The sequence below is a fragment of the Camponotus vicinus genome, unplaced genomic scaffold (genome assembly GCF_025532165.1).
Source record: "Camponotus vicinus isolate PSW18456_S1 unplaced genomic scaffold, iyCamVici1.0 SCAF_3, whole genome shotgun sequence".
Lineage (NCBI taxonomy): Eukaryota > Metazoa > Arthropoda > Insecta > Hymenoptera > Formicidae > Camponotus > Camponotus vicinus.
Window position 1 is genome coordinate 8,866,506 of NW_028141967.1, and position 27,544 is coordinate 8,894,049.

General features: G+C 43.5%; 1 protein-coding gene across 1 annotated transcript; it reads right to left on the reverse strand.

Moving 5' to 3' along the window:
* Positions 1-17,183: 17,183 nt before the first annotated feature.
* On the reverse strand, positions 17,184-18,067 carry LOC145968968 (uncharacterized). Its single transcript, XM_083094850.1, has 3 exons — positions 18,033-18,067; positions 17,751-17,905; positions 17,184-17,670 (listed from the first exon to the last, which is right to left on the reverse strand). The coding sequence occupies exons 1-3, from the start codon at positions 18,065-18,067 to the stop codon at positions 17,447-17,449; spliced, it is 414 nt and encodes a 137-aa protein (XP_082950976.1). The 3' UTR covers positions 17,184-17,446.
* Between the last annotated feature and the right edge of the window lie 9,477 nt (positions 18,068-27,544).

Sequence of the window (27,544 nt, forward strand, 5' to 3'; positions counted from 1 at the left end):
GCTTTCGTCCCTAAGTGTAGCCTTTCATACATTATGTGTCAGTTCTGCTCGCAACTCTGATCTCTCCAGCAAAATATGCATGGACAACGACCCACAATACGTCCAGACAGTAGATAGGGACAAGTTTTATTGTGCGTGAAGGGACCCCGAAGAGACCTCCACGTGCTTCACTGCCTTTTCAGGCATACGCTACAATAACCTATTTTTCCATCCAGCCGTCCCATCGCCTGCCCATTTCAGTTAGCGTAAGCGACGGAAAAACCGACTACCAGCCTCGGTGTCGCCAGTTTTCCTTAATATCATTAACACAGTTTCAATTTGGCAACCGGTCGCGGGAAAAGGTCCCCGACCCCAACACCATACCCCAGGGACTGAAAGTAATCATTTAACATCATTCAGTGGGCTTCCCTGAGCCCGATGGCTACCAGACCTTTATCGTGTGCATGGCGAATACCTCCCCCGGTCCGAGGCGTCTCGTGGAGACTTTGAGGGTGTTCCCCACCTCGTCGTCGTTGGCTTTGCATACACGGGCTCCTGCTGGTGTGGGAGATCTGCAGCGGGACTTTATGGCCCGGAATGATACCGGATGCCGTGGTCATAGGCCCTTTTGGGAAACCTCAGCGCGACTGCAGTAAAAAGCCCCGCCTCTGCACAAGCAACAGCAGGTAAGAGGACAACAAGCGTCCCGTCTCGCTACGACTATCGCTCGGCGAGGCAGGGCTATAGTGCGCCGGAGGGTGGAATGGCCACCCCAGTAGTTAAGGTTCGTCTCCAGGCGTAGCCGGCGCTCCGCCACGGACTACCTATTTGCTCGAATTTCGGTGCTGCATTTACTAGCACTATTACCTCTACCTCGCAAGGACGAGGTCTGAAGTTGCAATACTAGGGCATGGCCTACCATTCGAAGCGCATGTCAGCGGATGTGCAACATTTCGAGTTCTAGAACTTTTTGTCTCTAAATAGTCTTACGACCTTTGGGACCGGCTATTGATAAGCCCGTCCCGTAAAGCAACAATACGTCCTTACCTGCTACCCCGTTGCCACTTACCGAAATATTCACTGTTTAAATCAGCTTTCTTGGGATAGTTGGAGTACCATTACCCACGTAGATTTTTCCCCTACTTTTACGGCCAGTTCACGCGTGGAAACGGCCGGCAGTTTCCCGCCGTGCACGACTTCCAGCGGACGGTCGTACGAGGCACTGTTAGCTTTAGAGCTCCCTCACCACGTCAAGGTCGTGCCCCACGAGAGAGAGTAGATAGGGACAGCTATTATTTGTGTCGAGGCTCCGAAGAATCTCTCCACGTACTTCCTCGCCCGCGAAGGCATACGCAACAATAATCCAACCATCGTCCAACAGTCCCATCGTTTGCCCATTTCAATTAGCTTAGACGACGAGACAACCAGCTGCCAGCCTCGGTGTCGCCAGTTTTCCTTAATATCATTAACACAGTTTCAATTTGGCGACCGGTCGCGGGAGAAGCTCCCCGACTCTAACACCATACCCCAGGGACTGAAAGTAATCATTTAACATCATTCAGTGGGCTTCCCTGGGCCCGAGGACTACCAGACCTTCTTCGTATGCATGGCGAATGCCTCCGAGGCGTCTCGTGGAGACTTTGAGGGTGTTCCTCACCTCGTCGTCGTAAATTTTGCATACACGGGCTCCTGCTGGTGTGGGAGATCTGAGTAGATAGGGACAGTTAATGTGTGAGCCGTTACCACAGATGCTAACGACTCGTGCTACCTCGCCCTTTCGGGCATACGCCACATTATATACATCCACTGTCTATCGAAACCGCCCCGAGACGGGCGATGGAAAAATCCAGATGCGCCCACGGAATCCTTATCGCGGGAATGGACAGTTCGGTCACATACCAGTGAGGCGCCTCGTTACCACGCCACCCAGGAGCACCTAAAGCCGCCGGTCTGCACATTCGCGTCCGATTCATTGCTCCACCCCCTACTGGCAGTGTACACGGGGAACCACGGGAAGGCCTGTCCATTGGCACCCTGCCCGGATGCACGCTTTCTGACCCTGTCGGCCGGAGATTTGGTTGGAGTGGGATGTGGTTAGGACGGGTGGGTAGGATGTGGCCTCATGACACACCCAGGTGCCGGTCTGTGGACAGTCGGAATTTTTGAGGTTGGAGCAGTCTTACCTAATCAGTAGCTATCTTAAAATTACGCGACACGACTGCCGTTCGAAAGCGCGGTGGTCCCAAGAAGATTATGAGGCCGCGCTTCCATAGCCAAAGGCTCCCACCTCTCCGGTTGAACGACGGACCCTACCTAATATTGACTCTACGACTCGTGTCCCTTTAGCCAAAGGGTTTCGCTACAAAATTCTTTAAACAATGCAAAAGCCTGTCACGGACGACTTCCGCGCGAAATGCCGTCGGATAAGCGGAGTCGGGATCAGAGTTCGATGAGCGGTCGAAATAAACGAGAGCGTGTGTACGGGAACAAAAGACTGAGATTTTATTATCAAGCGTTACACGATGGATTTAAGACGCGTGAATATAATATGCGATTGCGAACGGTTCGTCGATGCGTTCGCCTGCAATCGGATTCGGTTTGCTAGATGTGCAGCCGTAATTCGCGTTTCGATATATCTCGAAACGCGTTCGCATGCTATGATGTTCGTATACCGCGCGTGTTTACAATAGCTCGTGGTCAATGACCGTTTGACGTAGCGCGTGTCTCGGCGGTTTTTGTAGCGCGTCTGGCGATAAGTCTAGCCCCGTTTTTATGAGGAGCTTAGCGTCGCTTTCGCAGAAATGTTTTTATAATTCCCGGTTTCCGATGGAATATTCTCGGGAACGCCGTGCCGACGAGAATTCTCGTCCGAGGTAGCTCTCCTCTCTACCTCGAGTTAGATGCACCGGCGTTTAGGCGGTCGGATGTTAGACCGATATCGAGATCTCTCGATCGAACCGGAGTGCACTCTGATTCGGTTTCTCTCGGTCGGAAGAATGCTCAGATGGAAGGAGCCTGTTACAAGAATCGAGAGTGCTCGATGGAGGAAGAGTTCTCTCTACCTCCAGATCTTGATAGCTGGCTAATTCTTTGGAGCGGTCTAGGTTTCGGATCGTTTCACTTGCGTGAGCGGATAGGAAAAATAGGTAACTAATTCGCCGAATGCGGCCTTTTTATACCGGCTAATTACCCGCGTCGGCGCGCGGCGGTATTACCCCTTCCGAACGGGTTTCGGAAAAGCGGTACGGTCGGGCCCGTTCGGAGGGGTTCGGGAAGTGCGCCGAACGCGAGCTTTCGCCGATCGGCAGTTCGGGCCGCATCGGCGACGCTCGGTTCTTTTCGGCTAATTTTAGCCTAACGGCTTAAAGCCGTTAATGCGGTGTGTTCCAACATTTAAAAATGTGGGCGCACCGCGCCCCTGCCTCTGCCCGGCGGGTGTTCTGCCGGGCGGCAGCTTCCGGCGGATCGCATGCCGGGAATACGATGCATCTCAAGGGGGTGCGCAGGGTGCATCGTTACATCACCCCCCCCCTTAGAATTGTGCCTGAATTTGAGGCCATTGTATGCTCGCTGTTCGGAGCGGCGGTCGGACGGATGTACGGTCAGACGGATGGATCCGTGGACGGACGGACGGACGGACAAGCGGACGGCCGGAATCTCTCAATCAATTTTCCGCTTGTAACGGAGTTTTCCGTCCCCGGAGAAACGGAGGATCCACCGTCCCTGCGGCGTTCGCGGCTTGTAACGCCGGCTGACATGTACCGCGAAGTGCGGTACCTCAACAATTAGGCCGGGCTCTATTTCGACCTTGATGGGCGGTACTGTCAGAGGCCCCATCGGTCGCAAGATCTCTTCCTTCGGCCCGGTCGTCGCCTTTGCTGGTGGTGGCGGTGTCCTCTCGAAAGGCCTCGTCGGACGCCTGGCTGGTGTTGGCGGCGGTTGCGCCAGGAAAATTTCCCGCTTCCTGGCGTTTTCTCGGTCGGAACGCTGAACTATCGTTCCGACTCGGGGCGGCCGCGACTGCGGCGGCTGCTGCGGCTCAGGTGATGGAGCCGGTGGCGCGGGTTGCGTCTCGGTGTCGGCGGATTCGCCGAGGTATATCTCGATCGCTCTTAATATGTCTTCGCTGGTCGACATGTTGAGCTCTTGTGACGCTCCATCTCGGCTTAGTCGTCGTTGTCTCCTTTGTTGTCGGTGTTGTTGTTTACCGTGTCGTCGTCCTCCGTGTCGTCTCCTTTTTCGGTTGCCGGTTTTAAATCCTGTATGTGTATATGTCGCAACCACTTTCCTCGGTTATTTCGGAAATCCACGATTACCGGCGAAATTAGCCGACGGACCTCGTACGGCCCGCTGTATTTTGGCGCCAATTTCGCGTTAAAGCTGTCTGCCTTTTTCGATAGAAGATGTTCTTTCCTCCATACCCATTCACCGATTTTTGGTTTCCACGCTCGTCTTCTTAGATCGTAATGGTGTTTCTGTTTTCCGAAAGCTCTGGCGAGGTGGATGCGGACTAATTCGTACGCTTCTTCGAGCTGCTGTCTCATGATTTCTGGTGCGGGTGTTCTTTCGTCCGATGACTTTTCGGACATCGGAGATACGAGCTCGCGGCCGCAATTCAGATAGGCCGGTATATATCCGGTAGCGTCATGTGCTGCGGTTTTGCGAATTGCAGCGATGTTAGTTTCTCGTCCCATGTCTTTTGATCCCTGCCGGTGAATTGGGCGATCATCGTCTTTATCGTCCTGTTTGCTCGCTCTACAGGATTACAATGCGGGGCGTATGCCGGTGTTGTAATGTGTTTTATTCCGCACTCTCTTAATCTTTGTTCCAGCTGTTTTGATCTTAGCTGGGTACCGTTATCGGAGAGCAGACTGTCTGGTTTTCCGTGCCTGAGAATGACGTTGTTTGTCACGACTTGTGTGACAACGTCGGCGGTTGCCTTACGTAGCGGTACCAGCTCTACCCACTTCGAAAATCGGTCCAGCATTACCAGTAGCCAAGTGTGGCCCCTCTATGATCGTGGTAACGGCCCGATAAGGTCAATGCTGACTTGTTCCCAGGGACGCTTGACCTCTGTGGCGTGTAACTTCCCTGCCGGTCTTTGTTGTGCTGCCTTGTAACTTTGGCAGTTTCCGCAATTCCGGACGTATTTCGTGATGTCTCGGAACATGCCTGGCCAGTAATATCCTTCAGCTATTCGTGCGATTGTCTTTGCTATTCCCAAGTGCCCTGCTATTGGCTCGTCGTGGAATTTCCGCATCACTTGCTGCCGTACCGATGTTGGAACGCACAGTTTCCACTGTGTCTCGTTGCTCGTCTCCTTGAAGTCTAGCGTGTGTAAGATGTGTCTGTACAGCTTTCCCTCATGTATCTTGTATTCTGGTCTGGCGGCTGGATCCTGTCGCACCTCTTCCCTAATGCGGTCATACCACCGGCAACGTTGTGCTTTGACTGCGCAAATTTCGGGGTAGCGTGATAACGCGTCTGCCACGCGATTTTGAACCCCGCGACGGTACTTAATATCGAACTGATATTGCTGTAACTCGAACACCCAGCGTCCGAGTCGTCCGGTCGGTGAGTCTAATTTTTGAAGCCATTTTAGAGCCTGATGGTCTGTTATTACCGTAAAGGCATAGCCTTCCAAATAACTTTTCATCCGCCGGATTCCCCAGACGATCGCCAGGCATTCGAGTTCGGTCGCGGTGTAGTTTCGTTCCGCTGCGTTTAATGTCCGACTCGCGTATGCTATGACTCGTTCGCCGTCCTCGTGCTGTTGCGTTAGCACTGCGCCGAGGCCAGAGGTGCTTGCATCGGTTTGCAGCACGAAACGCTTTGTAAAATCCGGACAGGCTAAGACTGGGGCGGAGACCAGCTTAGCTTTTAGCGTACGGAATGCTTTGGCCTGTTCCGTTCCCCACGTCCAGCGCGCGTTCTTTTTGGTAAGTCGTGTAAGCGGCGCGGCTATTTCGGAGAAACTCGCAATGAACCGCCGATACCAAGAGGCCATCCCAATGAACTGCCGAATTTGCTTTACGGTTCGAGGTTCGGGCCAGTCGGCCACGGCGCTAACTTTTTCGGGGTCTGTTCTAATCCCCTCCCTATCGATTATGTGCCCAAGATATTTTAATTTATCGACGCAAAATTTGCACTTGTCTGGGTTCAGCCGTAGTTGTGCATTACGAAGGCGGCGGAATGTCTCGGTAAGCAGCTCGAGGTGTTCGTTGAACGTTTTACTGATTACTATAATATCGTCTAAATAAACAAAGACGTGAGGTTCTAAATCCGGCCCGAGGACTGTGTCCAATAATCTCTGAAATGTGGCCGGTGCTGAATGTAATCCGAACGGCATTACCGTAAACTGGTAAAGCCCTTTACCCGAAATTGTGAATGCGGTTATTGGTCGGCTTTTCGGCGCGAGTGGCACTTGCCAGTATCCGCTCTTCAAATCGAGCGTGGACAAATAGCGTGCTTCCCTTAGTTTGTCTAGTGTCGCGGTAATTTGCGGTAGCGGGTATGCGTTTTTGTGCGTCACGTCGTTTACTCGTCGGAAGTCAATGCAAAACCGAAACTTCCCATCTTTCTTTTTTACTATTACGATGGGAGAACTCCACGGGCTATGTGATGGTTCGATTACGCCTTGTTTCAGCATCTCGTCCACCTCTCCATTAATAATGGCCTGCATTGCCGGATTGCGTGGCCTGTATCTTTGTTTGATCGGTGTGCTGTCTCTTAGTCCGATGTCATGTTCGACTTTGTTGGTGGGACCGCGGACTTCTTCGAATTTGCCGAGTTCTATTTCTAGAAATTCCTGTAGTTTCTCCTTTTCGCTTGTGGTTTGCATTGCCAATCCTCCGGTCGCACTGCACTTCGGCAGCCACTTCTTTATATATCTTGGCGGGGGCGGAACCCCTAATTGCAAACGGAATTGCAGGTCGATCCCGATAATCACTTTGTCCTCCATATGTGGGAGGATTGAAAAGTTGTGTCTTATCGTTCGATTTCCTACTCGCAGCGGAATTTCCATATATCCGTGTGTTTCGTCCATGACCCCGTTCGCTAGGCAGACGGCCCCCTTATTTCCTTTAATTTGGAAGCCTTCTGTGCACAGGACTTCCGCCGTGAGGTAGTTGATTAAAGAAATCTCCGATCCACCGTCTATCAGGGCGTTGTATCTCCTTCCCTGAATTTCAATCTCGATGTGCGGTCGCGGTGTAAATCGGGAGCCCTATGCGGGGCTCGGAGTTGCGTTCGCGGCCGCGGTCCCTCCGGCCCCGGAGGCTTTTCCCGCTTGCGGATGACAGTCTTTCGTGAGTATTCCGTCCCGGCCGCATTGTGAGCAAAACTTTTTTGCCTGCTTTCGGCACTGCGCGCGCGTGTGTCCTCTTTGTTTGCATCGCCAGCAACAATCTTTTTTATTATATACTGATGCTACTGACGATACCGCGGTGTCTTTCTCTCGCTTTGCTGCCTCTTTTTGCTCCTGTAGTATATCCTCGAATTCCGCGGCCCGTGTATGTAAGTCCGCTATATTTTGCACGTCATTGATCCTCACGTAGTGCTTATACGCCGGGTTCATGTTCTCGTAAACCACGTCGAGCTGCTCGTCCCGCGAGTATCCCCCGGCCCGACGCATCAAAGTCATCATGACCGTGACGTATTGTGCAAATTTTTCCGTCGGTTGTTGGTGTCGCCCCATAATTTCGCGACGTAATGTGGCCACGTATCGGCGTGGCAAGAATTGTTTCCGGAAATCGCGTTCAAAATCGTCCCACGTATCCCAGGAATCTCGATAGTTCCTGTACCAAAGGAGGGTGTCCCCTTTCAACAATTCTGGGAGCCCTTGCAACAGTTGAACCGGTGAGAACCCGTATGCCTGTCTCAGCTCCCCTACCCTTTCCAAAAATGCGGCAGGGTCTCGGCCATCAAAGTGGCATCCCCATTTACGTATCTGATTTATCGTTTTCCCCTCGTACGAAAAACCCATATCCGTGGCGGTGGGTGTCCGAAACTCCATGTTTGCCGGTGGGGCTACCAGGCGAGGTATCGCCCCCTGCGCGCCTATTTCCCCCGCGTACGCTTCGAGCGCGTTAACCTGTTCAGGATGTTCCTCCGAGAATCAGTTTATTCGTTTGCGGAGTTCCTCCAACGTACCCGCGTCTTCTAAATTGAGCGCTTTCGCCATTGCGATTAACTGGTCTTTACTTAGTCTGTATATCCACGCTTTCATCCCTTTCGTTCACACGTTTCCTCGTATTCCGGTCCTTAGACTGTTCGGGCGCCAATGTCACGGACGACTTCCGCGCGAAATGCCGTCGGATAAGCGGAGTCGGGATCAGAGTTCGATGAGCGGTCGAAATAAACGAGAGCGTGTGTACGGGAACAAAAGACTGAGATTTTATTATCAAGCGTTACACGATGGATTTAAGACGCGTGAATATAATATGCGATTGCGAACGGTTCGTCGATGCGTTCGCCTGCAATCGGATTCGGTTTGCTAGATGTGCAGCCGTAATTCGCGTTTCGATATATCTCGAAACGCGTTCGCACGCTATGATGTTCGTATACCGCGCGTGTTTACAATAGCTCGTGGTTAATGACCGTTTGACGTAGCGCGTGTCTCGGCGGTTTTTGTCGCGCGTCTGGCGATAAGTCTAGCCTCGTTTTTATGAGGAGCTTAGCGTCGCTTTCGCAGAAATGTTTTTATAATTCCCGGTTTCCGATGGAATATTCTCGGGAACGCCGTGCCGACGAGAATTCTCGTCCGAGGTAGCTCTCCTCTCTACCTCGAGTTAGATGCACCGGCGTTTAGGCGGTCGGATGTTTAGACCGATATCGAGATCTCTCGATCGAACCGGAGTGCACTCTGATTCGGTTTCTCTCGGTCGGAAGAATGCTCAGATGGAAGGAGCCTGTTACAAGAATCGAGAGTGCTCGATGGAGGAAGAGTTCTCTCTACCTCCAGATCTTGATAGCTGGCTAATTCTTTGGAGCGGTCTAGGTTTCGGATCGTTTCACTTGCGTGAGCGGATAGGAAAAATAGGTAACTAATTCGCCGAATGCGGCCTTTTTATACCGGCTAATTACCCGCGTCGGCGCGCGGCGGTATTACCCCTTCCGAACGGGTTTCGGAAAAGCGGTACGGTCGGGCCCGTTCGGAGGGTTTCGAGAAGTGCGCCGAACGCGGGCTTTCGCCGGTCGGCGGTTCGGGCCGCATCGGCGACGCTCGGTTCTTTTCGGCTAATTTTAGCCTAACGGCTTAAAGCCGTTAATGCGGTGTGTTCCAACGTTTAAAAATGTGGGCGCACCGCGCCCCTGCCTCTGCCCGGCGGGTGTTCTGCCGGGCGGCAGCTTCCGGCGGATCGCATGCCGGGAATACGATGCATCTCGAGGGGGTGCGCAGGGTGCATCGTTACAAGCCTCTAGACTGGAAACGAAGAAACGCGCCACGTCCGGCCATTGCTGCTTATCTTCGGGAACTACGCTAAGCAGAACTTCCCTCTGCGCGTCGAAAATAGGGCATTCCAGCAAGAAATGCCGGACCGAGTCTATCCTACTTCCGCAAATGCACGCTTCACTTTCTATGAGATTCAACGCGGCTAACAGAGCCCTAAAATCGCCGTGTCCGGTGAGAGCTTGCGTGCTCCAATGATTAGTTTCGAGAGAACGCGCGACTAATCTGTCTCGCACGTTATTAAAATAGGCGAATGTGGTACGACCCTTACTCGAATATAATCATTTGGTCTGCCACATGTTAATTGCCTCGTTTCGAATTTTTTCTACCGCGGTTTTAAAATCTGCTCCGTCGGGAATTTCTATATTACCGATCTTGGCGTTCTTACCTACTCTAGCGTTATAGCGCGCAATATTCTCCCGGAGAACGATGTCGACTGGAGTCGCTCCGGCGACGACGCAAAGCGACTCCCACGATATCGTACGATATGAGTTGGTTGTCGAAATAAGAACGCGGCGTTGCAATGACTTTAGAATCTTAACGTCACTCTCCGTACACAGGTCGGCCCACCCCGCGGCGGCATAAGCCACCGTCGGTGCAAACACGCCCCGGTAGATCGTGGAGAATACCCTAAAGCGAAGGCCTCAATGGGCTCTTGCCAACCGACCTAACTTCGCGAACAGCAAGCCGACCTTGCTGTTGAGATATTCGCAATGTGATTTTACCTTTAGATTTCTATCAAAGTGAACGCCAAGATATCTTACCGTTTGTTTATCCTATCCTCGAGTTACCGATTTTGATTATGGGCGGCCTATTTTCGAAATCGACGGTTCTCTTTGTGGTCTTTCGCTTCCTATCCGGTCGCGCTCCTCCCCGTCTATCTATCGGATTTCGCGCGATCGCGTCAGACTTCAGAATGATGGCTTCAGTTTTACGCTCGGAAATCTGAAGCTTCGCGAGCCTACACCATTCTGTTATTACATTAACTACACGTTGGCCTTCTGTCTCTAATTCCCTACGCGAATTTCCGTTTACGACAACCACAAGGTCCGCGTACGCGGCAAATCTATCCTGAACCGTTTCTTCCAATGTCTTCAGAAGGCCATCAAACATGAGGTTCCAGCAGGCCGGACCGAGAACGGAACCCTGCGGGCACCCCCTCGCCACCCGCTCGGACACCTCCGCGGAACTAAGCACGATCTTTACTTCGCGGTCCTCGAAGTAGCTCCGGAGCACTTTAAATACATTTCGCGGGCAATCGTTTTTTAAGACTATCTAAAACGAGGGGCCACCATTGTCAAAAGCCTCGGAAATGTCAAAGAGAAGTGATATGGCGTACCTCCCTTCGGAGGCAGAGACCATTCGCCGCAACTCAACAACAGCATCCTCCGTCGACCTTCCGGGCATGAACCCGAACTGCCGACGAGAGACCTTATCCGGCGCAAGTGCCGTGTCCAGCAGCCGAGATTTGAGAACTTTTTCAAAAAGCTTTCCTACCACGGAGAGGAGACAGATGGGTCTGTAAGATTTCGGATCCCTCTCGTCCTTGTCTTCGCCTTTCAGAAGAACTCGAAGTGAGCCCTCCTTCCAGGCAGAAGGAAAGACGCCCCACTAGAGGCACCCGTTGAACATCCTGACTAACTGACCGGGGATTAATCTGCAAGCCTTGAGTACGGCAACCTCTATTAAGTCTATACCCGGAGCTTTATTATTTTTAAACGTTTTAACCGCGTCAGCCATTTCCTCCACCGTGAAGAGAGGGGCGTCGGCTGTATCGGGGGCATCCCTACACGAGACTCTAATTTCACGCTGCTCAGGCGTGTCCTCTATCTCCCGGTCATCCGGAATGTGTACATCAAGGAGGTAGCTAGCGGTCTTCCTTAATGTCTGTGTGGAATATTCGCCACACCGGAGTGTGCTAAGAACCCCCTCAACCTGGAGTTTGCTCGCCTGTTGCTTGTAAACGAAGCCCCCAGGGCTCCTGGTTGCCGTGCGATGTGACAAACTTCCGCCAGCTTGTGAGTCTCGTCCGCCTTACCTCCCTACAGTACTGCCTTTGCGATGAACGATACTCCAGCAGTACCCGGAGATAAGCTCTCGCCCTTTCTGGAGGACACGACGCATCCTATATACCTTTTTCTTAATTATTGTAAGTTTCCTTGTCCACCACGGGTTGGACTTCCTAAATTTACGCTTTCTAGGCATTGACACAGCACAGGCTTCCGTGAGCACTGTGAGCGTCTCCGCCATTTGCTCTACCCTAGCGCTGGAACACAGGTCGATGGCTTCCAGTTGCGACCTTGAAAGGTCTGTCAGGGTCTCAGAGAACCGCTGCCAGTCGGCCCGAGTGTCGAACCTCATGTTCGCAGCCCCCCGATCAGCACCCGACTCTTTCGGCACATTCAACCTTATGTCCACTGCCCTATGATCACTGGATGTCCATCCCTAACCTTCCACTCGCGGACGAATCGGCTAACGGATGATGACGCCAGGATTACGTCGATGTATGACGAACCCCTTGTCAACCAGAAGGTAGGTCTCTGATCTAATCTATTAAGTATCTGCATATTAAACGTCCTAATTAAATCCTCAAATTTCTTCCCTCTTTCGTCGGTCTTCTGAGGGCCCCAGAGTGACGATCGAGCGTTGGAGTCTACCGCTACTAACAATCTCTCCCCCCTCAGCGAACGAAACACCGCCTCGAGATGCCTGAGATGCTCCTCAATCTCGTCGCTGTACTGGAAGTAGCACGAGACGACGTAGAAAGAGAAGCTGGGGGCCTGCACTTCCACACAGACACAATGTGTAGTGCTAAGCTGCGAGATGAAGACTATTTGGAAATTGGGATTTCCAATCACCACCGCAGCCCACGGACGTACGGCAGCGACCTTCGTCCCTGTCCCTAGGCCTACAAAATATGACTCGAGCCCTGCTTCCTAACGTAAGGTTCCTGAAGCAATAACACTTCTATCCGCTTTCTCGCTGTTAGCTCGCGCACTTCGCCCGTTGCCACAGCCGAACGGCGCATATTCAGCTGCAGTATCCTAACACCCGTGGACGCATTACCTAAGCTAACCGGAGAACCTAGCCTTTTTTTGTAACCGCATCGCGCGCATTCGGGAGGGCCACGGAATCACTTTCGCATTCGTCCACGACCCACCCTGCACGCTATGACCCCTCTCTAGTGGTGAGAGGAGTCTTTCCGCAGGTGGTGGGATTAGGGTGGAGGACACCCACCCCCCTACGGGAATATGATGGCGAAACCCGGTTATCCAGTCTCGCCGTCCTTCCGGGGAGGGACCTGATGACATGGGACACTTACTGCTCTACCAGTAATGCCCCCGCGGTCCCTAACCGAGGGAGTGAATAACATTCTCTCCCTCGACCCGCCTCTGGAGGTGTGAGGGGAAATTGCCCAACACTGGAGGCGCTAGGGAACTCGGGCATAAGCCCTCCTTCTAGCACCTCCCCTTCTCCTACGGGTGGGAGCAGAGGATGGATCATCCTCACGCTCCCGTTCCGCGGCCTCCTTCTGCAGGATAACTTTCTGACAGAAGGAGACCATGGCGCCCCAGGCATCCTCGCCCCCGCGGAGAATCTAGCCTGTCTAATTCTTGTGGCACCGGGCCACACGCTGTGTGGGGTGAGGTGGGGTCCGCGAATCTAACCGTCTTTCGCACCGTTTTCGCAGTGTTCGCGGATTTGAGCGCGGATCTAATCACAGGCCTATTGATTTCGCGCGTTTCTTATTTACCGTTATCGATGGTTTCTATACTTCGCCCTAAAGTAAACGACGTAGACCTAATCGCGGAAACTGAGCAACGTTCTAAAACGACGGACGCAGTTCTAATCATGGTTACTTTGCAACGAGCACTTCTGCCGCATGGGTCCCCGAATAAGGGCAGCAATTAATTCCCTGGGGGGATTGCTGCCCAACATCGGGGGGCCTAAGGACAGGGTCCGCCGCCTCTACATGGGGGTGGTCGAATCCATGATCCTTTATGGGGCCCCCGTGTGGTTCAAGGATCTGATGGCTAGCCGAAGCAGCACTGCCGTGCTGCTAGGTTTGCAGCCGAGGCTGGCCATCGGGATCACACGGAGGTACAGGACCATCTCCTGCGAGGCGGCTCTAGCGGTGTCGGGGTTTATCCCATGGGACCTGCTGGCGGAGATGTATGCCTCTTGTTGTGCCGGGAGCGGCACGGGATGTGGGGTGCAGTCGGGAGATATAAAATGTCTCAGGCCGCCGAAGGATCAGGAGCCGGGGTTTCAGCTGCTTTTAATAGTTTAATATATTTTTTGTTTTAATTATACCTTGTATTTTAATCTTCGGAATATACATCAATTTGTACAGAAGTCTTTCTTATTGCTGCTGATTTAGTTGAGTCTTTCCGCCTTGTCCTTCGTCTTTGACAATAACCTTTAAAATAGTTTTCTTATAACACGTGATCGGTTCGCACTTAATACTGGTTACACTTGTTTTACGACTGTTCGCTGTGCTCCTCCGGTGGTTCGTATTTAAACCCTTGTTTGAGGAGGTTTTTTGAGAGGGGGACCGCTTAGTAACATGGTCACACGGGGTCATGGTGCGATCAAGCTGAAGTGCAAGCGAAGATGATTTGGTGTCGAAATCCTTCGTTGCACTTCCGCTTTTTTTGGCGAATTCGCTGGTGGTTCGCTGAGACAGTGACTTTATGAGGTGAATGCTCGATATCGCATTTAGCAATAATATTTTATGCTAACGTTTAATATTTTAATTATGTATGGGTTATAGTCTGTGAGACTCCCCTCCCCCGTTAAAAAAGAAAAACGGAGGTTGAAACGAGGTTTTTCTATAATTTTTTGCAATTTTAAATATAATATAATGTCTTTTTCCCGTTTTACAATGTTGATTACAATCGTTTCTTACATCTAGCCTATATTTTTTTTTAAACTGAGTGCTTTTATTTCTTTTTAAGATCGGTCTAGGCATTCCGTATGCTTGATATGTGTCGATTTCATCTACTATTCTAACAGTTGTTTGTTTAGGTTTATTTTGGATAATTATCCATATTATTAATATTATAATAATTATGGTGGTTATTCCGCTGGATGCCATTGGGTAAATAAATTGTTTTTGTTTGAAGAAATTATTTTTGTTATTCTTTAAATCGTTATTTATTTCTTCTAAGTTATTGTTTAAATTTTTTAACTCTAATGGATCATGTATTATGTCTTTAAGTTTGTCGTCATTATCTCTTTTATTTGAAACTGTTATATTAAATTCTGGTAAGAATGTTTTTATAATTGTACTGTATGTGCTTGTTTCCGTTTGTATCGTCATGTCTGTAGTTGTCATCTTACAATTGTCGTGTAGAGTAATTCGACCTGATTTCTTAATTATCATCTTGTATTCAGGATACGTATTACATGTTATCGTAATTTGCTGCTCGGAGGCGGTTGAATATAGCCAGGAGTGTGGCTGTTGTAATGTGATCTATATTGTGCGGGTCGCTATCATTTGGCCTATGTTACAATTTTCGTGGTACTTTTGTCTTTGTGTATATATTTTGATTTCGCACGGTGTATTTTCGCTTACATGATAGATCGGCTGATTTTTTTCGCATAGGTATGTTATTATTATTAATACATTCGTCTAAATCTTGTTTTGTTAAAATCAAGTATATACGTGTTTCTTTATTTGTAGCTATTAGTCTGTTAGTTATTTCTGTGTACATAAATTTATTTTCATAATTAATGGTGCGGTCCCATGATACGGAACGTATGCGCAATGCGGAATTGGCGGAACGAAGTTCGTCCAATCACAGACATTCCGTCAATTGCGTTCCGCTGAAATATATTTTCTTATGTCCCATGGAGCGGAAAACGCGGAAGCGCAATTGGTGTTGGCCAATCACAAAATTCTTTCCCATAGATTTTTTGTTGTCTATATCGGAACAGCGTACATTATTGACTCGCGCAAATTACGCTTCCGTATTTTCCGCTGCATGGGACATAGGAAATACAAATTTATGCGGATCGGATTCACACATATATGTACCGGTCAAAAAATTCATGAATTTCATATATAACCTTCAAAACTGACAACAATTTAATATTGAATATGGATTCTGAAAAATTGTTTATTATTATTTGCGGATTGTTAAATAAATTAAAACAAAGTTGGTGTATATTTAGAAAGAATGAATTACGCCGTAAGATTATAAAATTATATTCGTTGTATATAATTGTAAAAAGAAATGAAAATGTTAAAAAACGACGAAAATATTGGGTGCGACCTATATTTAGCTTAGAAAGAAGATTCCAACAAGGAGCAAGTGAGAATCTTGTAAAGGAAATGCTGATCGAAGACACAGAAAAATATATGGATTATTTTAGAATGGCACCTCAATTATTTGACGCATTATTAGCATTAGTTGGACCATTCCTTGTTAAAGAATATGTTGTTCGCGAACCAATTTCGCCTGACACTCGGCTCCAGATTACACTGCGTTATTTAGCATCAAGAGATAGTATGAAATCCCTATCATATGCTTTCAGAGTTGCACATAACACAATATCAAAAATTATAAGTGAGACTTGTGAAATTATTTGGAATTGTTTAAAAGATTCAGTTTTTGTTACGGACAACGAAGAAAATTGGAAATCTGTAGCTGACGAATTTCAACGATTATGGAATTTTCCTAATTGTATAGGGGCCATCGATGGAAAACATGTTCAAATCCAGGTATATTTTAAACGGAATTCTGAGTTTATTTATATAATTTTAAAACTTTATTAATAATAGATAAAAGGCTTTGTTAAATGTAAAAAATTGTTTTATATTCAATACATAATATAAATTATGATAAAAAGACAATGTCTATATGTTCTTGTTACAGGCTCCGCCAAATAGCGGATCAATGTATTACAATTACAAAGGTCATCACAGCATTAATCTTCTTGGAATCAGTGATGCAAATTATTGCTTTACAATAGTTGACATTAGTGCCGAAGGCAGACAAAGTGACGGAGGAGTTTTCCGTAACAGCGAAATTGGGAAACGCTTTGAAGCTAATTCTTTCAAACTGCCAATTCCGAGACAGATCGAAATTGATGGACCAGAATTACATATGTATTAGTAGCGGATGAAGCTTTCCTATTATCAATGCACATAATGAGGCCATATCCGCGCAGTGGAAAATTTGATATTGGAAAAAAAATTTTTAATTATAGATTCAGCCGTGCAAGAAGAGTTGTAGAGAACGCTTTCGGCATATTAGTTGCTCGATGGAGAATATACCGAAGGCCAATTATCGCGAATGTCAGAAATGCACGTAAAATTATACAAGCAACTGTAACACTACACAATTTTATTATTAAGAACGAAGAGAAATTAACTGGAAATAAATTATATTTGCATATAACTCCAGATGATGCGCGTACAAGTCATGGCATTCGTAATATACCACTTTGTCGAAGCCGAGGCAATAAAAACGCTGTTGCAGTTAGAGAAGCGTATTCAACCTATTTTCAAGATACTGGTGCATTATCTTACCAGTGGGCAAAAGCGTTGCAAAACGATTTTTAATTTATTTGTTATAATTAATTTTTTTACTAAAAAATTATAAATAGTACTATTATTAGTGTTATAAATAAAATACTGTAAATAGAGTAAGTTTGTAAGCATAAGTATACTTATAAATAAATATGATTATGAAGTAAAACTTATTTATCAGGTAATCCATTGTGTGTAATGATAAAAATATTTTGTTTGAAAATAACTTTATTTAAGATTATTATAATGAAAATGTAAGCAAGAATGATACAGTTTGTCATAATAAAATTACAATTTCATAATAAATCTTTTAGAATAAATCTTTTAATACTAATATGATAAAAAATAAAATATCTTTTCATAGTTTATATTAATGTAATAAAAAATAAAATATTGATTCATAATTAATACTAATGTAATAAAAAATAAAATAACGAATAGAGATAATAATAATGATAATATATATATAAGCTTATATCTTATATTGGCAGATCATGCAATTTATCTTGTTCCTCCATCAGCATTGCAAGAAATTTCATTTCTAATTTAGTTCGGTCTCTATAAGGCAATTTTCTTAATCCTTCGCCTAATAACAACAAAAACCCGTCAATTCCATCAGGTTCCTTAGTTTCTCTTAATGCATTTATAACAGTGTCATGAAACTCTTCGTTTAACTCTTTGTTTGATCTGTCAGCTTTTCTTTCTGAAATATCATTAATTTTTTGAATATGAGATAAATTTATTAAAATTTCTAATAATTGAATACTAATAACAGGAACATACTTCTATTTGAATTAAAATTACTTTCTTCAGAACTTGATGCAATGACGCTGCTGCTTGTTAGTGGGGACACTAACATTGAAGAGCTTCTGGCTTCAGCTGAGATATTTTCATCATCGTCATCATTCTGAATGTTTAATGGTAGACTAGTACTTGTTCTAGAAAGAAAAACGACACTTAGCGTTTTCGAATAAAGTCGAAAAACTCAATAACAAAGTCAAGTCTAAAATGTTTCTCTATTTTAAATTATTAACCTTTTTCAATATTATATATTATTAAACTTACGGAGCTTTTCCCATGACGTCGTTTAAAAACTTCATCTGTTCATAAAAGCGGAAGGAATTTTTTTTACTGTTTAATGCTTCAGCAGCAGATCCACTTGGTATATAAGTATGTTCCATTTTTCTTGCCTTTAAAAAACAATCACGTAGATATCGCCACCTTTTTTTAATTTCGGTTACACTCAATGTGCCTATAAATACACATTTAAATAAAATATCTGAACTTCAATAATATCATCATACATGGCCAAAATATAGATACTAACCTCCTAATGAGTTGCATATTTCTTGCCACAATGCATTTTTTTTAAAGTGCTTCTTTCACTTGCTGGTATCCGATGATCGAATAATGCTCGCTTCTGCGATACATGATATATTAATAATTCATCTTTGTCAATTTCTTGTGGATTATTTAATTCTTTTTCTGAATTATTTAATTCTTTATTTGGTAAATTAGATTCATTTAACTCTTCTATGCGAGATACTAAAATAAGAGGAACAATTATAACAGTGGCAAACGGAAATTTGTCAGTATCATTGCCAGACAGTATAATTTTTCAATAAATAATTCAATAGATAATGGCATACTTTGTCTAAAAATATGCTTCAATTACTAAAATAATACTTACTGACAGTGACTATTAAATTTTCATCCACATTTATACAATCATTGTCCTTGTTAAATGGTTGAAAACAAGAGTGGTCTAATAAATTAAAATTAAAATATTGTGGGAGAATGTATCCACAATACCCACATTTTTTATTCTATAAAAAAATAATAAACAATCATAACCGCCAATTCCCGTATAAGTAATAAACTTATATTTTGTAAAAAAGTTGTTTAATATAATATTACAATAATATGAAATTATTAATTTAAAATTTAATTTGTTATTTAAAATATTTTTTAATAATATTCTTACGGATATCTGCTGTTTTGACATTTTTCACCATATACACAATTTCGAAGTTCCGCACAAAATGTGCATAAAATAGAAACTTGTGGATAGAAATCGGCGGAACGGACGTAAAACAGGTTAAACCAATCACGAGCATTCCGCCAATTCCGCATTGCGCATACGTTCCGTATCATGGGACCGCACCATAAGTGTTGGTAAAAACATTACATTTAAAACGTCAAACATTGGTTGCGTAATTATTAGGAACTTTAAAATCGTGTATATATTTGTTTTATCGCTGTACGCGCTTACTTTTATATAACTCGATCGTTAGTCATTCGTCAATTTTTATGTCGAATGGAAAGTAGCTACCTCGTGGTAATTGTAATACCGCTTCTTTTAAATGAAACATAATTTCGTTTATCGGCGTTAACAGGGGATGCATTATGCTTTTCTGAACATGCGTCAGATATTCTAAAATGTCTCGCATCTCTCACTAAATCTGTTATCATTGCTATAATAACAGTAAAGTGTTCGTCGATCTCTTCGTGTGTAGCGTATTCCCGAATATAATGATTTATTAATTTACCGTTATAATCTAATATGTTTTCTAGTTTGTTTAAGTGAATTATGGTAGTATTTAAAACTTTGATTTGGTTTCTTGCGGCGTGTTGTAATACTTGTTGGTTGTTCTGTAATAATTGTATCTGTTCGTTTATTAAATGTCTGTCGTTTGCGTCCATGATTCCAAATAAGGATTTTGTTATTGAACCTATTCCGTCGATGAGGCCTCTTCGTCTGTTTGTTGGCGTCTTATATAAGGTGTTTATTAATGTTATTATTTTGGCTAACGTGTTAGAATCATTATTGATAATGTGTTTTAAATTATCACATGTTCGTTTGATATTAGTTTCGTTTCTTATGCTATCGCACATTTCGTTTGTTTGTTCTATATATTTATTTATTTGCCAAGTCCTATCATTTAGTTCTGTTATATCTAATTTGATAACGAGTTTCCATGTCTTCTTGATTTGATGTAGGTGTTCAACCTTCTCGTAATAAATTCCTGGAGTGTGATCAAATTCTGTCACTTCAAACGGAAGACGGGTTTCGTCTTGCTTGGTGAGGACGGGGTTGATCCCTAGTGTTAGTGTTCTGTAATAATATATATTAAGTATTATATTATGCACTCTGCGAGTGTCATATACTTTTGTTTCTTGCTATTCTTATCTGTGTGAGATTGGTTTTAATTTTCCTTGACTAGCTTTGCTATACTTTATATTCTTTTGCGAGCTTCAGTCTCTCGCTGTCTTCTTGACGAGAAGTTTGTCTTTTGCGTGATGTTTAACGTTAATGCATTTGTGCATCACGAGTGCGTCGTGGTGTCTTTAAGACCGCGCGAACGGGCACCTATCTGTGGAGATAATTTGCCCTCAGACTTTTTAGGGCTTTTTCGCGAGTTTACGGCTCGAACGAGCCGTACGGGTTAACCGTGGATGTGCTCACGGGGGAACGCGTGGTGCAACGAGTGATGCCTACGTCCCCTGAGGAGCTGCCAGGGCTGTGGGCATTCTTAAAGTTAGCCCGACGACTGGATGCCATTCGTTTCGTTGAGATCGAGTCCAAGCGGCGAGGCGACAAAATTCGTGCATTCTTCAAAATTGGGCCAGGTCCGGAGCGCCCCTTGCAGCCTCCCCTTCGTTGAGTCTATTTTTAATTTTCTATAAATAGCTTTAATTTGTTTATATGTATGCGCACTGCTTTTCTTCTTCTTTGTATTGTATAATTTACGTCTGAATTCTTTTCTATAATCGTGTATGGTCCTGTCCATAATGATTCGAGCTTTTTCGATCGTCCTCGTCATAACGTTACGTCGTGGACTAGCACTTTATCTCCTATTTTAAAATGAGCTTCCTTTGTGTTTTTGTCATAATTTTTTTAGCTTTTTCTTTTTCCTCTTTGAGATGTTCTTTCGCGAGTTGATTAGTCGCTCTCAATCTTTCTTTTAACTCTTGCGCGTAATCGTCGTAATTATACGTCGGTTTAGGCGGTTTTGTCAATGCTGTCGGAAATTCGGCTTGATGTCCGTACACCAATTCGAAGGGTGTATCCTGTAGCAGTATGCGGCGTCGTATTATAGGTAAACATCGCGAACGGTATCCATTCATCCCAGTCCGTTTGATTTTCGTTTATATAGTGTCGTAGATACTCGGCTAATGTGCGATGCGATCGTTCTAACGCGCCGTTGTTTTCTGGGTGATACGCGGTTGTTTGAATTTTGTTTATTTTTAATAATTTACAAGTATTTTTAAATATCTCGCTCATAAAATTAGTTCCTTGATCCGTTAGAATTTTTTCCGGTATTCCGTATTCAAGTATTATTTTTGTAACAAATTCTTTACTAACTGTATTCGCTTCTTGATTCGGAATCGGTATTGCCTTGCTAAATTTTGTTAAATTATCTTGAAAGGTTAATAAATATTTATTTCCGTTAGTCGTAATTGTTAGCGGTCCGACTATATCTAATGCGCATTTTTTAAATGGTTTATTGGGCGTATCCATAATTATTAACGGCATTTTATTTTTCCGTGATAATTTGTTTTTCTGGCAAGATTCACATTTTGCTATATATTGTTCGACATCTTTTGTTAGACCTTTCCAATTATGTTGAAGTCGAATTCTTTTTATTGTTCGTTCGATTCCTTGATGCCCCCCTATAGGTGCATCATGATATTCGGCTAGAATTTGTTTTTTCTCTGTTTCCGAATATATCTTTATGTTATCTGTGTTGGTTTCTTCTTCTCCTTCTTCTTTTTTTATTAATAAAATGTCTTGGTCATCCTTCTCTGTGGATGGTCCCGGTATCGCGTTGCGACTTAAGGCGTCGGCATTCGCGTTTGCTCGCCCGGCTTTATGTATAATTTCATAATCATACTCTTCGAGTTTCAATCTCCATCGGATTAATCTCGATCCGGGGTCATTTACATTAAATAACCATATTACCGGTTTGTGGTCAGTTATTATTTTGAATTTTGTTCCGTAAACATACGGTCTGAAATGTTTTACTGCCCAAACGATAGCTAATAATTCCTTTTTGGTTGTATTATAGTTTTGTTCCGCTTTTGTCAGTACTCTGCTGGCGTAAGCAATCGGTCGAATGGAATTGTTAATTGCAAATTACATATTCTTTCTTAAAAACAACTATGTGTTTTCTTTACACCAATTGATTCCTCTCATTATTTTGTACATAAGAGTATTAAGGTAAGATAATCAAAAAATGAATATTTTACAAGATATTTTACGGTTTATGTAAAATTAAGAAATTACTTCAAGCCTCATAACTCAAAAAGTACTTAACGAAAAGGTACTTAATTATAGTGTTTTGGAAAGCTCTCGAGATAAGCTACAAGAATATGCAATAGAAAGGGGGTTCATTTAAAAAATTGAAGGTGACCTTTACGTGACCTTGAAGCAACTATTCAAGGTCAAACTAATGGCACCTTCTTATGTCCCCTTTGAAACCATACAACTTTTGTCTGAAACATCTTTTTCTAAAATTAAAAATAAGAAAGTTATTTGGGGTGGGACATTAAAATGGGACACCCTGTATATAGTACTCTGCGACATTCTGTATACATACAATAAAAAGGATATTTGCATATAACTTTCTACAAGTTACAATTTATGTACGACGTTTGTTAAATCGATATAATCAAAAACTAACAATATAAAATGTATTATGCGAATTGTTTGATGTAATGTATATTCGTAAAATTTATAAATAATATTTATAAATATTTTCACACTACATTCTTTGCCTCAAAAGCATCGAAATAATAGATTTATATCGATAATATAATGGGCCCCTTCATCGCCCATTCCCGTGAGACGCAACCATAATATGTGTATTTGTTTCGTCTCTCCGATATATGCAAACGAGATTGAGGCGTCTTTTTCTAACGATATTTATTAGAATATTGTGATCAGATATGATAAATGTAAAATATGATATATGAATAATTTACCATTTTGCAAAGGTAATTAATTTTCTGCTATAATTTAAAAAAAAATGTTGCTTCATACATTTTACACATTATTGAAATATTTTTCCTTACAAGGATTTCCTTCTAAGGCTATAGTTTATAGTAGTGTAGCGAAAGCTGCAGCATAAATTTCACAGCATATGCTATCAGGTTGTTAAAGCTTTTTAAATATTATATTATTTGTAGGCAACGGCGATGAAAGTAATTTTTTTTAGGCACCAATTTATCATATGTACAGCCGGGTAGGCTATCGTACATTCGAAGCTTGGTGTCATCAAAAAAAATCGCCAGCAATCACTATAATTTGCTCCAATAGTTTGTTAGCTTTTGTCGCTATGTGACATGCTGCAATTATATAAGAATTATCGAAATATAGCACGCTTTCAAAATAAGAATCATCTCTTATGACGCGTAAAAATCGGTCCAATGATTCATCTCATCTGGATTTTTATTCTTATCAAATATGCCTTTTAGTTGAGGCAGTGTCTTTATGATCTCTGAATTAAATTTCGTTTAAATTTCGCTACCAGAATGTACATGCAAATCGTATCTGATGTAAAACATTTTTAGTAACCAGCACACAAATTAAGATCGCTTCTCGAATTTTTTTTTAAATAACCAGCATACAAATTAAATTAGATCGCCTCTGGATTTTTTTTGAATAACCAGAACACGAATTAAATCGCCTCTGGAAGACTTTTCGAATAACCAGCCCACGAATTAAATCGCCTTTGGAAGACTTTTCGAATAACCAGCACACGAATTAAATCGCCTTTGAAATACTTTTCAAATAACCAGCACACGAATTAAATCGCCTCTGGATTCTTTTAAAAATAATCAGCTCATGAATAGATCGCCTCTGACATAAATATTTTAATAACCAGAGCGCATATGCAAACCGCATCTGGTATAAAATATTTTTAAAAACAACCAGCCCACGAATAAATCGCCTCTGGATTTTTTTGAATAACCAGCACACGAATTAAATCGCCTGTAGGTTTTTTTACACCAGCACACGAATTAGATCGCCTCTGGATTTAAAAAAAAAATAATCAGCTCACGAATAGATCGCCTCTGAAATAAATATTTTAATAACCAGATCGCACATGCAAACCGCATCTGATATAAAATATTTCTAAAAACAACCAGCCCACGAATAAATCGCCTCTGGGGAAATATTTTTTAATGAATATTTTTTTAATTAATAACTAGAGCGCATATGCAAACTGCATTTAGTAAAATATATAATCTGTACGTGTATATATACAGGGTGAGCCATTTTAATTATTTTTAAGAAAAAATATGGAATTGTTAATTGCAAATTACATATTTTTTCTTCAAAACAACTGTGTTTTCTTTAGACCAATTGATTCCTCTCATTATTTTGTACGTAAAAGTATTAAGGTAAGATAATCGAAAAATGAATATTTTACAAGATATTTTACGGTTTATGTAAAATTAAGAAATTATTTCAAGCCTCATAACTCAAAAAGTACTTAACGAAAAGGTACTTAATTATAGTGTTTTGGAAAGCTCTCGAGATAAGCTACAAGAGTGTGCAAAAATATATAGGGTGTTCCATTTAAAAAAATTGAAGTGACCTTCACGTGACCTTCAAATGACTCTTCAGTGTCAAACCAATGATACCATCTTATGGCCCCCTCGAAACCATAAAACTTTTGTCTGAAACATTTTTCTCTAAAATGCTTTATTTCCGAAATAATTGCGTGCGTTAATTAAAATGGCTCACCCTGTATATATATATATATATATATATATATATATATATATATTGTGTATAACTTACATAGAATATTTTCCACGTAACACGTTGTAACGCTGTTTTCACGCAGCTTGTTACGCGTACGATGTTTACGGCGCCGCGCGACAGCGAGTATCTATGACGCGCAATACGAGAAAGAAACGTAAGAGTATAATGCCTTAGTGTGCGCATACATGTATACTGACGTATACTATTACACGCGAAATGGAAGAGAAGGATGGTACGAGATTGTCTCTCCTTGTCACACAAACCGATTCTAGCGCCATCTGTCTCGATATCGAGCAACTAATTTACGGGTCTGTTTTACTCTTTTGCCTCGATCTCACACAAACACATATGCACAAAAATTTTCTGCACAGAAATTTTTTTTACTACGCTCCTAAACGCATTTCTGACTGTTCACTTATATTCAGGAAATTCCGAGCTTAGTGTGCTCTTATTTTGTACGTACAAACTACAAAACTTTTATATTCAGCTAATATTGTTACGAGTTGATGTCAGAAGCCGATAAGAAAACTGTAATTTTCTATTTTTCCTTTATTTTAAACATAAAATGGTTCACTCTCATATTTCTTGCTATGTGTAATTTAATTGTGGAGAAGTATTTATTATTCTGCGCAACTAATAAAAAGTTTTCTGTGCACAAAATTTAGCGGTAATACAGGAAGGTCCGGCATCCTCGCATTCCTTAGTCCGAACGGCATTCGATTAAATTCGTAATGACCGTAGGGAGTTGAAACAGCTATTTTTATCCCGTTCAGCCATTGGGATCTGATGATATCCTGACGCTAAATCTAATGTAGTGAAATATTTTGCATTTCCTAGCTGGTCTAGAATATCAGTTATGTTAGGCAGAGGAAATGAGTCTCCTATTGTTAATTCGTTGAGCTTCCGAAAATCTATTACTACTCGGAGCTTCGGTTTCCCTGATGCGTCTGTTTTTTTCGGTACCACTAGCAATGGTGCATTCCATTGACTTGCGCTAGTTCGAATGATTTCATCTTTCAGCATTTCATTTATTTGTCGATTGACTTCCGTTTTATGTTTCTCTGGCAAGCGATATGGTCTCACGTTCACCGGCGCGGAATCGGCACGTGTGTTTATTTCATGCTCTACCGTCGCAGTGCATGTCAGTGGTTCTCCCTCCAAGTGGAATATGTCACTGTAATCTTCGCAGAGTTTTAAGAGTGTCTGCTTCTCTTCTGCGTTTAAATGTTGCGTTCGCAGTAATTGTCAGATTTGTTGTTTACGAGGAATGGTATTTTTAATTTTCCTTCCTGTTTCTATTATGTTTATTTCCTTCGTGTTTCTCTCCATGTCTTCCAGGATGACTATTGGAGTGGGCATTTCAATCACGTTATCTGTTGTATTTATTATGCTCACAGGGCATGAGAAGTTTTTTGTTTCCACCAGACAGCTTCCAATAAAAACTCCTGGTGCTGTTTCTTCAGTTCGGACTATCCCTATCTGATTGTGGTTGGTTGCAGCTCGTATAATTGTTTCGCTACGTGGCTTCAAAGTAATTTTATTACATGGATGTAATTTTAATATGCTATCCTTTATCGTTATTTGACTTATCTCGTAGTCACATTTTGCCGTTTGCTTTCTAAGGAAATCTAATCCTAGGATTCCTTCGTGCTCTACCGCTACATCGTATTTTACTATGTAAAAAACGTGTTTAATTTTATGGTTATTAATTTTAATTGTAGCGTACATTTTCCCGAGTGTATATACTTTATGTCCGCTTATTCCGGTAAGTGCAATTTTCTCCTCGTAGATCAGTGCGCTATCTATTAGATTTTTTAATTTGATTAAAGAAATTGTCGATCCGGAATCATATAATATATTGAGTTTTCCGTTTTTTACTTCGCGAATTGGTAGTGTTATTTGCAGCAGTTCGTCTTTGGTCGGTGCAAACAGATCTTTAATATGCGTTACCCGATATTCTAAGGCAGGTCGCGGTTGCTTCTTTCTTGCTTCCTCCTGCTCTTCTTCGCTATTGCTGGCAGAGTCAGTGCTCTTTTTCCGTTGCCTATACGGAGCCTTTTGCTCACGCTTGTCTTCTTAGCGATTCGTTTTATTAAACGGGTTAGGATTGTTATTATTATTATTTATTTTGGAACGTCCATTCAAATTCCAACATTTTTCACGGGTGTGTCCGGTCTTTTTGCAATATTTACAAAATTTACTTAAAGTATTTACTCGCGGATTTCCTCCCGGTTTTGGTAACGTAAATTTGCTACTTCTGCAATCACGTCCGTAATGCCCAGATTTTCCGCATTTATAACATTGGATAACTGTATCGCGATTGGAGGCCCACTCCGGGCTCGGGGGGCCGGGGTTCGAGCGGGAGACTCGGACCCCGACCCCGCCCCCCGGAAACCTCGAGGAGGGCGCGGCGTGGAGGTGATGTCCCTCTGCGTCGCAACTAGAGAAAGGCGCTGCCAATAGGCGGCGTGTGCGGGTCCCAAAGCGTTTATCAATGCCGAGGGGCCCGCACACAGGGTTAGGTCGAATGGGTGGGGGGAGGACGATCCGGACGTAGTGCCTCGAGCATCCCCGGTCCTCCCCTCATACACCCGAGTAGGCATCCGATAGAGTTTTAGCTTGTAGGCCCATTAAATAGGGAGATTCCAGCATAACCCGCCCTCCCTCCCCGGGGAGTGCGGGTATCCATAAAGGATTTCTCTATCGTTATCAAAAAAAAAAAAAAAGGTCGCGTGTGTTTTATGTCGTTTTTGTTTTTGTTAGGGAAGCCGTATGCTCGGGTTATTGTCGACCCGATCAGCTT

Bases quoted from the DNA above. Each gene is read 5' to 3' on its own strand.
- LOC145968968 (XM_083094850.1), bottom strand. From the start codon at position 18,067: ATGAAGTTTTTAAACGACGTCATGGGAAAAGCTCC. The intron at 17,906-18,032 runs GTAAGTTTAATA...TTTTCTTTCTAG, and splicing joins GACGTCATGGGAAAAGCTCC to AACAAGTACTAGTCTACCAT. The intron at 17,671-17,750 runs GTATGTTCCTGT...ATGATATTTCAG, and splicing joins TAATTTTAATTCAAATAGAA to AAAGAAAAGCTGACAGATCA.